Below are 14231 nucleotides of genomic sequence, written 5' to 3' on the forward strand. Positions count from 1 at the left end.
TAAAGAATTTGTCTCTGAGATGTTTTTCGCTCAACTTGTGTCTGCCACACTTAAACAGTCAAACCGATTCTTGATGCCTCCATGTCTTTTCTAGCCGACAGGAACGATCAAGGCGGCGACAGACTTCAAGCCGGAAGAACAGTGCAAGATACTGTATAACGCGATGGATGGAATCGGTAAGGCTGGGAACTCTTGTACTGTGAAATGAAGTCTGTTGTGGAGAAGACATACATGTAATCAGATTTGTCCGCTATGATGGTTACAACACTTATACAGAAAGCATGTGTAAAGTTTTAACCATTGCATCGTTCACCTTCGCCAACCCAAATACCCTTAGTGTCTACCCTACCTTACACTACACAGTGTTTAACATTATAGTGAGTTAATATTTAACGTCACATCGGCAGTATTTCAGCAATATTGTGCCGTTTAACGTTATAAGACAGGAAGAAGAAGCAGGAGAGGAAGAAGGAGAAGAATAGTCACAATGTAGGTGATTAATTAGCGATTCATTTCATTACGGAGTGGGGACAGTGGGTAGCCGCGTTCGCTCGTCACGCCGAAGACCCGGGTTCGATTCCCCACATGGGTACCATGTGTGAAACCGATTTCTATTGTCCCCCGCCGTGATATTGCTGTAAAATTGCTAAAAGCGGCACGAAACTAAATTCACTCACTCACCACTCATGATGGAAAGTGAGTAGTTTTGTTACCACTTTGCTTTCCTACATACGGGGAGATTCTCACATAGCACACGATAATCCTTGCGTTGAACGCAGAGGTTCCTATTCTCAGTATTTCATCACAGCATATGACACAGCTGTAAATGCCCTGTTGATACAACTACGAATTCGTCATAGAATGTGTTTGTACGAATAGGTACGGACGAAGAGGCCATCATCACTGTCCTGACATCTTGCAATAATTCTCAGAGACAACAACTGAAGAAAACGTACAAGAAAACATACAAGAAGGTGAGTCGGGGTCCGTTATATGCCATTTATGAATAATGCTTCAACGTCATGTATATATGATATACGCCATGTCTCTTGAACGAGAGTCCCGTTACTTGACGGCTACACTGGCTTCCATAAGAGTAACTATGACAAATCATCTTGTAACGTTCGGTTAATAGTGCTTCGTCTGAAACTTTCAGCCATAACGTCATATTACTAGTATGGCTATTCATATCTTTAAATGCCGAACGAGTTTTCATAAAGATTATTTTAGGTTTACAGTGATGTTTTGCTTCATGAAAACTCTCACAGTTAGACACAGTCATGTCATTATCATTCACTGTGCTGATTATTTGTAGCTTAATCTATGATGGCCGATGAAATAACAACGTTAACCCTACTTGAAGTAATGGAAACTTTCAGTCATATCTCAAAGTGAACGATATCACAGTGACTGAAATGACAGATCTTCATCACACACACAGATCTTCATCACACACACAGATCTTCATCACACACACAGATCTTAAATTAGAACGTATCGTGAAGAAGATCTGGGTTCTACTCCTCCCATGACCACGAATGGTTCATATATATCATATTTTCATATTATCCAAACGTAGAAAAATCCCCCGACTTCCTCCTCCTCTTGGAGTCTACTGTGAATGGCGTGGAAGTATAGTATAGCAGTATAGCTGGGTCCAGACAAACAAAGTGATGCTAGTTCTGCGTTTATTGTTTTAGCTGTGAGTCTCCTCTTTCATCAAGCCCGGGCCTGGGAGCCATTTTCATGAAGAGGCCCATTAATACAAACCGACAAACACTTAGATCAGAACTGTATGTCTTTTGTATGTACATGCATTCTACTTTTGGCATTTCGAAGCCGCCATCCATTACTGTAATGCATGTGTTCTCCCTAACAGTTAGTCGAATGAAGTCGTTCACTTACTGATAAATAGAAAGAAAACAAGGGGGACAACCGACTTATCACAGATGTGGTGTAGGTAATATACTTGGGTTCTGTATATATACGAGATAATCATTATGCTGTTTTGAAATTGCAGGCGTTGGCGTAAAGTAACGTCTTTCGCAACACCATGTCAACGACGTTAGCACGAAATTTTAGCGGTGATTTCCTTTTTTCTTTTGTCATTATGATATTTAACGAGGAAAGTATTTACACGTGGAGAATAATCCAGTCCCTTGCTTTCCGTCCATTGTAAAGACGTTTTAGACCAATCAGAATGCAGCTCCATTGAAACTTCTGAATACACAATTGCATAATATCATCTTGTGATGCAGGACTGTTAGACTTAAGTTTTATAATCTAACGGTTGTGAGTGATGTAACGCTGCTTGGATTGTACTGTAGCTACATCATGGTGTCAGCTGGATGTGGGAGATAAGCATCAAGTGATGCCGGTCTTTGATGTTCACTACTTTAGTCAAACCCACGAGTTCAGTTATGTTGACACCTAACATAGACAGAGCGAACCGAGCACCTGCTGCCTGGATTAACCCCTCGCTCTAACTGTCCATTGCACTCAGCAGTCAGCGCCAATTAACCACTGGCTTCCCTTGGTGTTATCTTATCACTATTGTGGTTTCACGTGTACTTATACAGGTATCTCGGGTTCGAATCCCCACATGGGTACATTGTGTGAAGCCCATTTTTGGTGTGCCCCGCCGTGATGTTGCTGGAATATTGCTAAAAGCGGCGTAAAACCAAACTCAGTCAATCAGTCAGTATATAGGTATCTGTGTCCTATTTTTTACATTCACCTGATGAACGGAGTAAGAATACACTCCGAAACGTGTTCCTCAAAAGACGTTGACATCCATAAAATTCTTGCCTTCACTCTTGGTCTGTCAGTCGGATCCGTGATAGCGGTGAACTAATTCATCTGCACTCTACAACCTATCGTTTATTATTGACCGGAAACATTGCGTTGGCTGGCACGTGCAACTCTCGCCTTGAAGCAAGGTCGCAGTAAGAAAACATTAAACGGTAGAATTTATGTACTGACATGACTTTGATTTGCTATATATTCTATATTTGACATATAGAAACAATACGCCCGGAATAATATGATCTTGGGTTTCATATTTAGTGTGATTTAGAAAGAGATTATCTGTTTTTACAAGTCTAATATTATCTGTTCATGACATTTCATAAAAGACGAGACTGAGGCGACGCTATAATGATGACCAACAAAAGAAAATTGACCCAAAATGATTTGTTCCAATAACGTGACTCACCAATTTTAAGGTGGCGATCACTATTCACCTATCACATGCTCACTATCACAAACCGAATAGCTTGCAGTATACTGATCCCGACTGAATTGTAAATGTAATAAAGCGATGGCTGAAACAAACGTGAGTGAAAACTAAATCACTCTGTGAATGATTTCCGTTATAACACACAAGATGTTACTGTTGGTGAGGTCACTGTGCGAAAACAAGGGCCGGTGGATATGACCCCTTCTATGTTTGTCCTGGCCCCATCAGAGGTCCCATCAGAGGTCTAGTTGTCTTCCTTCATTTGGCATTATGATCCAGTTTTCGTCTGTTGTTGCATCGTACTATGACTTACCGATTAGCAATAACAAAGAATAAACGATAGATATAAAACATTAACTATCATACAACTGTATGACTAAGGTGATGACTTAGAAGTTTCCCGTGGTCAGTTTTGCCTAATTATCAAACAATACACCTGCAGCTTTCGGTGTCTACAGTTTGCACCTGTTCAGCTGATCATGCCCTGTCTACCAAAATGTAAAGCATCACACGGTTTTTGCTCAAAAGTTTACACAATCAGTATTGGTTTGTTCGTTTCCTGTTAAACGAGGCACTCAGCACTGTTCGAGCTGTACGACGACGGTTTCTTAAGGCAGATCAGTCAAACGAATGATTGATATTGTGAGCAAACTTTCATCGTTGGGTAAAGTAAAGTCACCGAGCCTAACCACAGATTCATTTAGTCTCCTAATACGACAGCCATGGGCTGGTTGTGGTCTAGTCTAAACAGAATCCCCAGGGAATCAGGTGAGATAAAATAGTACAAAACCCGGAATAGACTTATCATTCTGGACGCAGACTACCCAGCTGGGAGGAATCCTAAAGGATGCTGTTCCCATATATCCCACTTCAGCGAGTAATGCTGTACCAGGCTATAGCGTGTTGGACTAAATCTACCTACTGACCATGAGTGTAATATTCGGTTTCCACCATCCTGTCAGTGAAATGTATAGTCTTCCAGCACAGCTATAGTCCAGCCGATTAGTATTGACCAGTCCAGTGAGAGTCTTCATGAGGACGAGTTAGCGAGTAAATTCAATAAGGAAATGTGTGTTTAGGTGAGAATCAGTTTGTTAACTGTTGAACCCTTGAAACGTCGGGCGTTGATTACCTTGGGAAATTGATTTCCTAAGTCCTTATTCCCAAATGAAACCAACTCATCAGCGTCATTCTGAGGTGTAAGTGAACCGTCTCGGGGCCACAGTTCCAAAAAAGCTTTTCCTGGATCTGTGATGTGGGTTAAAAGTTCATTCTTGTGTAAGGATTCGATACAATTCGTGGTCTATCTGATTTAGTTATTGTATTAAATCCTGCTTCATTTGATGACTTGACATTATCAGACAATTTTGTCTGGTCAGGGTGTTGCGGGTTATTGTATAACAGGAAGAGCCCGTTGTTTATTATACTCTTTTTCAATGTTAGACAGTATGTGATTATAGTTTATTGAAAAGAGTGCTTTGTATCTGTCGGGAAAATTTGGCCGGATGTAGAATGATCAACGCCGCTCACCAAACGGGTGCATGCTTGTCTGTTGACATCACTTGACCAACATTCCAAAGCAGTTGCATGTATGTATTTAATGACAATTAGAACTGATAACATATGGAAGAGAATCGTGTGGGTGTCAGATTATAATGTGTTGTGGGGAAGACAGTATTTCAGAGTAAATGCTTAGTACTCCATCAGTTGAATGGATCATTTTCACCAGATGAAGGAGTAAATATATATTCCAAAACTGTGTGTTCCTAATAACAAAGAATTTGCAATAAATGAATTCACTCCCCCATTTAAATTTATGTTTACGTTTGGTGAGTTTACTTTCCTTTTGCTTTGCAGGAACTGATGGCCCATTTAAAAGGGGAGCTTACCGGGGACTTGGAGGAAACGGTGGTCTTGCTGCTTATGGAACCAACAGAGTTTGCTGTCGAGGGAATGCATCGAGCCATGGATGGAGTTGGAACTGACGAGAGGCTTTTGCTGTATGCCTCCCTTGTCCACAGCACTACAGCACAGGTAGATAATGATGTATTTGCAAAAGTCACACTTGTCCACAACACTATACCACAGGTAGATAATGATATATTTGCAACAGTCACGCTTGTCCACAACACTATACCACAGGTAGATAATGATATATTTGCAACAGTCGCACTTGTCCACAACACTATACCACAGGTAGATAATGATATATTTGCAACAGTCACACTTGTCCACAACACTATACCACAGGTAGATAATGACATATTTGCCAAAGTCACACTTGTCGACAGCCCTACACAACAGGCATTTATTGATATATTTGCACACCACAGATAGATAGTGTTGGATAAGCAATAACCACCATTGTCCACTGTGCTTGCGTGCGTGCGTGCGTGCGTGTGTGGAATAATCTACGTCGCACTCACGAATAAAAGAAGTTGTTATCCATAAAGTATGTTCTATAAATCGTTCTTCGGACAAATAGGTAAGGTTGTAGGAATGAAGACAAGAGTTATTTATATCAATCTCAACAACACATTCGAAACATGGATAGCCGCTATTTTTCATTTTGTCATCAGTGAAGGGTCATGAAATCGCTCTGTGAATCTTGCCTCCACAGAACCACCTAAGCTCGCTGCTCTTGCTTTAATGCAGCATTTGTGATCCGACTGGGAATACCTCATCTAGTCGTGATGAACGCCTAAGGCCTACTGGCATGCTTCAAGATGGAAGACCGTAGCGTGGGGTAGCCAGTATGTTCAGTGTGTCTCAGTCTGTAATTTGCAGACACATGAAGTAAAATATAGAACCCCCGAAAACCAAACACATCGATGTTTACTCGCGTCAGGTCACTATAACTATAGACTGACAAGACGATAAGAAATTGTCTTTATGTTCGGCGACCACTTCTAGTACCATCATTACACACGGACACTGACAGAATCACCGAAGGTCTCGTGTGATGGATGTGGACGTGGACGTGGACGTGGACGTGGACGTGGACGTGGACGTGGACGTGTATGGAGACGTCCTGTACAACGTCAGTTTAAGGCAACATGTCATATCTGAGGCTATGTCTGTTGTGATATTGGGCGGTATCATTATAACTGCAAGGATGCCCCTGCAAATTGTCCATGGACAATGCAACCGAGACAACTTACTGGCGCCAAAAGTTTTGCCGTTTGCGTGCCACGCCGACCCACGCGTTGTATTTCAAGACAATTTAGGCTCGATCCCACCCCGCACTTAAAGCAACTGACTACCTGCAGCAGCAAGACATCCCCAGAACACGGTTCCCGCCATGAATCCTGCCCTTTTCTAATACAGCACGCCCGGGACATGATCGAGTTGCGTGAACGCCGACGTCAAAGACCACCAACTTCGTTACGGGCCTAGGCGCTGCAAGATGAGCGGACAAGACATTGGTTGAGCTTAATTCGGGCCATGTCATGCTGTATGAAAAAAAGTTGACCAACCTGAACTGTTTAACTTCTCATCTCTGTCGTCTACATCCTTACGACAGACAGCCAACATGGTCTACTCATTGTGTAACACATGGTCCTTTCTATTCCATATCCATCTATGGCTATAACTCATGTACTACTGTACTACATCATAACTGCACAGAACAGCAATACATTACAATGTTATCCTATTGGCATTTTTGAAACAGTATAGGAACTCGGTCTCAAATAACACACTTATGGTGGGAAGATGCCATTTAAAAAATAGACTAGGCTAACGGGACGCTGTGGCCTGTGGCCTGACCAGTTCCATCACACACAATACTAGGATGCGTTCAGGGGTTTGTGTGTTCTAGGCCTGATTAGTCCCAGGATGCTGGAATAGTGCTGAATGTGGCATTGCACAACATTCAGTCAATGAAACTATGATTCGCCGTTATATCTGGAGCTACACGGAAACCACACATATCCAGATTTGAATACTAAATGTTAATATTAAAAGTTGAGTTATTTGAACTATAGGGTTAAGTGACTATTATCCAGCCTTATGAACATGAGCAGGCTGTTCTTCAGTCTATCGATCTCCTCTCCTCCTCTCCAAGTAATCCCCATGCATCTTTCAATCTTCTGAATCCTCAGTTCACTGCTGACAGCATCTAGTGATTCCACTTTCAGCGCACACAATGAGATCAGTATTCAATATCGCTTAAACAGCCTATCATTAAAGATACAAACATATCTGATAGCATTATTTGTGTCGGGAGCTTGGTGTTGACACGACTTGAAAGGAGAGAAGCTCTATCGACGATGTTTGTCAGGGGAACTCAAGTATGGAAACCTTGCAATGCCAAGGCGCCATCTTAACTTGTCGTTGTGTACGAGCGAGTCTCTGCCTTTGGCTGTCGATGTGGCTCCTTGCCCTTTTCATCTGTCCCGGGGTGAGAAGCTGACATAGTTATCGCTTTCATGTCTGGATCCAGGGGGTCATGAGTAATCCCCAGCATCTTCGTTCTCTCCAGCAACTCCACCAATTAGCTTTCTTGTTTGAAGGCTCGAGTGTTGTCATATGTTCTTTGATTCAATTGCAAGAAAAGGCAATATTCATTTATGGATTTAAGGAGCTAACACTCGCTCTATTGATAAATCCATCTGTATTGTCGACATATGTATTTTGTGTTCATCATTGATCAACCAGAGGTTGACAGCATGAACAACTATCCACCAGCTTGGCTTCATGATGCTTTCAGCTACATCAGCTGGAGGAAAGCCCAAAGTGACGCCCGTATTAGACATTTAACACATGAAACCCACAAACAAACACGTTTCTGACACACCTATAAACATAACCATGGCGAATGTGGCGTTCGAACACACGACTAAATCAGCGAATTGTCACGCCTTGGACTATTAGGCCATCCGTACCCTGCTTGGTCTGGTGTGACGATTTTTGTTGTTAAACACAGCAGTAGTCCATTAATACGACGGCATTCTGTCAATAATCAAACCAAGACCATATAACATTTGACTAAAGTACAACAGGTAGTAATTCTTGACATTTAAAGAGTAGTCGAAGAAATGACGATACTAGCTGTTAGTACAGCAACACGTTCCCGATTTGTACTTTTGATGAGTGTAACCGCCTCCGTGGTGCAGTGGTTAGAGCGTCCGCCCGGAGAGCGGAAGGTCGCGGGTTCGATCCCCGACCGCGTCATACCAAAAGACGTTAAAATATGGTATTTGTTGGTCCCTGCCTGGCGCTCGGCATTAATGGGTACAACAAGGACTGGTCGGCTCGGAGTCAGTATAATGTGTCTGAGTGGGGTATTCATACTTCACTGCGGCATGGTATCTTAGTGGGCTAGCACTACAAAACCAGCTTAAGTCTGGGCTAGTACAAGCAGCCGCACATACACATACACACGCATGCAAGCCGTCATATGAGCGAAATATTCTCAAGCACGACGAAAACCCAATTTCACCTCACCTCTTTTGATGAGTGTAATCGGGCAACATGTCTGGTACAGATGTACGTGCACACTGTGAGTGTTGGAGCTAGCTGTCTTCGCCGCCGTCGAGTGTTGTCTAGGGCGCCGTAGTTCGGTGCGCAATGCCCTTCATGGGTCCCTGGAATTGTCTGATGAGAACCATCCACATGAATGTTGGTTTCACCAAAGTGGTGAACGTCTAAGACTTGCTCTGGATATTGTTCCAATCGGCGTTCAACCCAACCGAATCTCTGACTAACATTGAGGGCCCTTTTCTATGGTATGGAATTGGTATCTTGCATCCTACAATTATATACCCCTGTGCTATCAACGCTGTGTCGGTTGAACTTGAATTCAATACAATTCTGCCTGCAGACTCAAATTCCATCCGATTATTACTTTGTCGGAATCATTAACTGTCATAAATGTCAAGTATCTGTGTCATGGGGCCACTTGTAATGGATACAACAGAAGGTCACTGGCTCCATTTTTTGACCATAGAAAAAACGTTGAAAGATGGCACAACCCCTCCAGCAATTGACCAACATCTACATATATACGGACTGTCGAGAAACAGATTTTATAATTTTATATCATTTTAGTTTAATATTGATAACAAATGCCTAGGCTTAATAATATACGTTTTGTTTTGTCCAGCCCATTCGTCTTGTAAAATCCCATTCATAGTGATAAGTCATAAGTTGATGTTTGATATTTACAGTTAGCAAAGTTTAGCCGTTTTGGTTTCGTGATAATTTACATTCACAAACATGATAATAAATCGTTGTTATTTTTCAGGATCTGAAGAGTCTGTGCAAGAAGTATAAAGAAGGTGAGTCAGCTATGCATTATATGCATGGAGGTTTTACAGATACCATGTGTCATACCAACGTCTCATAAACAATCCTGGACTTCTTGCAAACAGTAATATTTCCATGCCACTATAGCTCTTCGCTGGCTTCGTACAATCAGTAATATTGCCAAAACTACTGGATAGGAAGACGCGTGCAACTTGGCAGTTTGCTCAGGTTGGATGGGATTCTCGTCAAATGCAACATGTGTTATATTTGGGATTAAACTTTTTCATTAAAGATTCTAGTACTTTGTTAGGTTGAGTCACATCTGGGGTTCGAACCCACACTCTAGTTGTACGTGGTCCGTGATCTAGACTACCAGTTTTTACCCAGTCATATGTCGCAGACGTAATCAGGACGAATCTGGAATACGAAAAACACGATCACTAGTTCCTCTTACCCTACGGGACGCAACTCTACACAGAGAACTGCAACACTGAAGACGAATGGGTCCTAGGAAACATTGGTTTGTGTAGAAAGTAATTGTTTGTTTCTTCTGAAGGGCATCCTGACTCTATCGCGTATCACCTTATATATCATTTATTTAATCTCCAGCGCACAAGAAGGACCTGAGTAAAGCGGTTTCGTCCGAGACCAGTGGCCTGATTCAAAAAGTTCTTCTCAACATTTTGGCGGGAAAACGTTCGCAGACGACACAAGTCAAGGAAAAAGATGTTGAAGAATCAGCCAAGAAACTTTATGGAGTATGTAGTTTTGCTTCTCTGTTTTGTTTGAAATCTTTGAATTCTGAACATCGGCAAAGCGTCATCAATATTCTGACAATTGCTTTTTTTAAAAATCAGAATTACTATGGATACGTTCATATCACTTGACCCCGTTACAAAGCAGTATATAAAAGCTTTTATCCCAACGGCGCCTCGTACCGCTTAAAACTGGTTCGTATGGTGTGAATGGACCTTAAGGTTTGGGGAGTAATACGTCTGCTGGAGAACTGGAGTTACGCCAAACATTACATTAATATCATTGTAGCTAAACTGCATCATCTCGGTGTGAGATACTGTACCAGCCGCCCAACACCGCTTGTACAAATCTCATTGTATTCACCACATGATTGTATTTACGCAAACCTGCACTGTCTCTCAGACGACTACAACAAACGGATCTCGTGTAACGTTGTTCCATCGTGACAACCCAGCGTGTTTCCACGTCAAAGACGATACTATTTAATTATTATACGTGCATAAACACAGTGGTGCAAAAAACGATGTACCTTGAAACTACAGAAAATGAATTTTTGGAAATGTTGATATGTTCAATGAAATTGTATTTCAAAGCGAATCCTACCAGGGATCCATGTCGTGATTCCAGTGTGTCAAATTGACAAATGTTTGCTCAAAGTGTTTTTCATAACCACGATTAAGATCCCATGCAATGTTTGTTGTAAAACAATGAAGATATAATGTTTCTTATACACCTGTAGGTGAGAAACCCATGGGAGAAAACTGGTATCAAACATATGTGTGATATCGATTTCTAAGGCTGTGATTGGCTACTCCATGAGGATGACCTAGGGTCAGATTATGACGGACTCTTTTCCTGATGACATTTCATTGAAAAGTTACTCATGCTTCAACCAAACCTGTTACTCGTGCCAAGCATTATTACACTTACCTGTTATTTCGGTGATTGTAACGTAAACAGAGGATTATTTTTATGTTAACAAATTCACTCATGACAATCAGAAACAAAACACTCTGGGTGAAATAAGGTACAACGTGAAACGTGTGTTGCAAATGGCGACACATAGCATTTCGAATCAGTTCCACATCTACAGGCACAGTATATCTCCACAATTAGCCCATGCAGGATGTAATCAACTCACATTTCATCCTCGCAATACCGTAACATCAGTAGCATCATAAGTGGCAGTTTAGGGCTCTGTAAAAACAAGATGGCTGTGGCAAAGAAGAGTAGTCCCCCCTCGACAGTGAACGTCACTTCCCCAATGTCACATTCGAGCACTCGGATTACACTTTATTGAGACACTAAATATTTTTGACTCCGGGCCATCGGAGAACATTGAATGTCATCTTTTACACAAGTACAGATCTCCAATGTGCAAAGATATCCAAACAATCTACCGATGACAACAACTATATCCAAAGTCAATGAGCGACACTACAAAACTATTATAATGACGCCACACGCTCAATTAGTGTTTGCTTGCAAGATGTAAAATCACCTACGTCAAAATGGCAACGTCGTCGTTTATGGGTGTTTATTCAATTGTCATTGATCTTATCTAGTTTGAATTGTCATCATCGTCTTGATAATACACAAATGTGGCAGAAACCTTTTTGTGGAGGGTCACCTTGGAGATGAGTAATGATTGGGAAGCCAAGCGACGTCACTCATTCATAAACGTTGTGTTGTGTATTAAATTGCGGTACTATGAGAAAATATGAAATTGTATCTATTCAACTATGAAATGGTGCGATTTTATGGTGTATAAGAAACAGATTACTGTGCTCGTGTCTGTCAGATACCATTTATCTTACAACTCGTTTATCAAAACGTATCTAACTCGCTTTCGCTTTAGATGCGTTCACATAAATGGTTTTCTCACAGACATTCGTGTAGGAATATCTCTATATGTATGTTCTTATTCATCTTTAGCGGAAGAAAAACCGACAGCCGCTTTAACCGATGAATTGTGTACGTGGTATTGGGGTCTTTTTCTAAATTACCAATCGATAAGATAAGGCAAATATCTAATATCAACATATTTTAGAGTGAGTGAGTGAGTAGAGATTCACACCGCCTTTTTAGCAATGTACAAGACACTAGAAATGGGCTTCATGGGACTGTACCCATGTGGAAAGTCGAAACCACCAAATCTCTCTCTCAGAGTAGATGGACACTTTGACATTGTATCAGGTCATGGTACAGAACCCAACGTTACTATATGGTTTCTCGTGTCTCCTCAGACTTGGTGATGACGTAATCGGTGGGACGCAGTTTGTGATGTAGACGTAGGTGGGTCGCAACAGTCGCCGGCGTCTTGTTTTATTCTTAGGTTTTGCTTATCGCAGTAAAGCCTGTTCGGCATTCAACTCTGTCAGCCCGCCATGTCGCTGGAATATTGCTGAGTGCGGCGCTATCCAGCCAACTATCGTCGCTGTTAATCGTGGATCCTATGTGGTAGCTTTACATAAATTAGACTGTTTTGGAGAGAACAACTAATTTGTGAGGTTTTGTATGTGGATGAATATTCATATTTCCTGACACGAATTGAAGTCTTTGTATATACTGACTCAGGAATATATCGTGTACATATATGATGTATATTTGTTTATACCAAACGTCGCAACTACTACTGCAACAAAGAAGTTGTCTATCCATAAAATGTGTTCCACTTCATCATACCAGCTTGTAAATGCCACTTAAGGAAGTTATGTACGTTTGCCACTACGTAAATAAGTACTAAACGTGGAAGGACCTGTGCTACTTCCAGCATGAAACTGACACAACGTGATACTGAAATACTGAAACACCTTAATCACTGCAACAACTGTATATTATTAATATGGACTGTTTCTGGAATGCCACCTCGAAACCGGTAATTACTCGATAATGTGATTGTACACGATACAGCAGGTATCATAATTAATCAACTCTAAAGTTGGGTACTGCAGATATATGTCTCTTGATAGTTTCTGGCTAAATAAGAACGTATTGGAGTAGAACATTTCTGTTATTTCAGTACCATAACCAGATGAAACAGACTAATGGATCATACGATTTCACATAAATAGTTATATAAATGGTCAATGAAGTGGTTACATGTAGGTACCCATCTGATATACACATGGTTTCCAGTGAAATGAAAAGATTTCGTCAAATACATTGATGGCAGCTACGACATGCGTGCGTTTAAGAAATAAACGACAAAGTGGAGGTGTTTATCTCACAATAAAACACTGCAGGATTAAATATACAAGGTGTGCGGTCTTCAGTGGATTTTTTTTTCCAATGCAGTGTGTTAATGTACGACAGACAACGTTCGTATGATAAACAACTCTTTTCAACAGGGGTTAAGTTTGGTATTATCTGAATATTCTCAATAACACTACAACACTTGACAGCCATTTTCTGTAAACTTTTCCCAGACAGATTGCTATATCTTGCCTACTTTTGGTTGCGATTGTTCGCCCAATGCATTGCCCAGCAACAACTCATCGTCCTAAAATATAGCGTTGACCAATTTAAGAGGTCTTCAGGTTGTAATCATATGTCCAAATGTTCAGACACAACATCATGACAGAACAATGTTTGATCGTGAAATATACCCCGTTTTTTCGTCCCCGTCCTTTGACGTTTATATATATCGCTGTCATATATCTGGTACATCCTGCATTTGCGTGACAATCTTGTTTCGTAGGTCTGCAATCGTGTCCACTGTATCTGTAACAATATTGTCACTGTCCTATTTGTATAAATTGTAATGTCTACCGTATGTAGCAACCATTGGCGGATCAAAACCACAATCGCAACTGTGGAGGCAAGGACAGGGGACAAACAACCTTTTAAATAGTTGTCGCTTTCGTATTACAGACTAATGACAAAGAACACAACCTTTGGGACCCTTAGGAACCCTAATACTGACCTTGGTTACAGAAAGAGCCTTTATAGTGCTGTCAGTGCTCCTCCTCCATGACTGACCATGACC

The 14231-nt window shown here is 41.2% G+C and overlaps 1 protein-coding gene across 1 annotated transcript in view; it reads left to right on the top strand.

Moving 5' to 3' along the window:
* LOC124287401 (titin homolog) overlaps positions 1–14231 on the top strand; it is a 124149-nt gene that overhangs the window by 93324 nt on the left and 16594 nt on the right. Inside the window, exons 28-32 of the mRNA XM_046723935.1 lie at positions 95–176; positions 880–974; positions 5096–5272; positions 9486–9519; positions 10097–10245. Of these exons, the coding sequence (XP_046579891.1) occupies positions 95–176; positions 880–974; positions 5096–5272; positions 9486–9519; positions 10097–10245 (537 nt within the window). The remainder of the gene's footprint in view (positions 1–94; positions 177–879; positions 975–5095; positions 5273–9485; positions 9520–10096; positions 10246–14231) is intronic.

Source organism: Haliotis rubra, unplaced genomic scaffold (genome assembly GCF_003918875.1).
Source record: "Haliotis rubra isolate DU_JTF1 unplaced genomic scaffold, ASM391887v1 Scf40, whole genome shotgun sequence".
Taxonomy (NCBI): Eukaryota; Metazoa; Mollusca; class Gastropoda; order Lepetellida; family Haliotidae; genus Haliotis; species Haliotis rubra.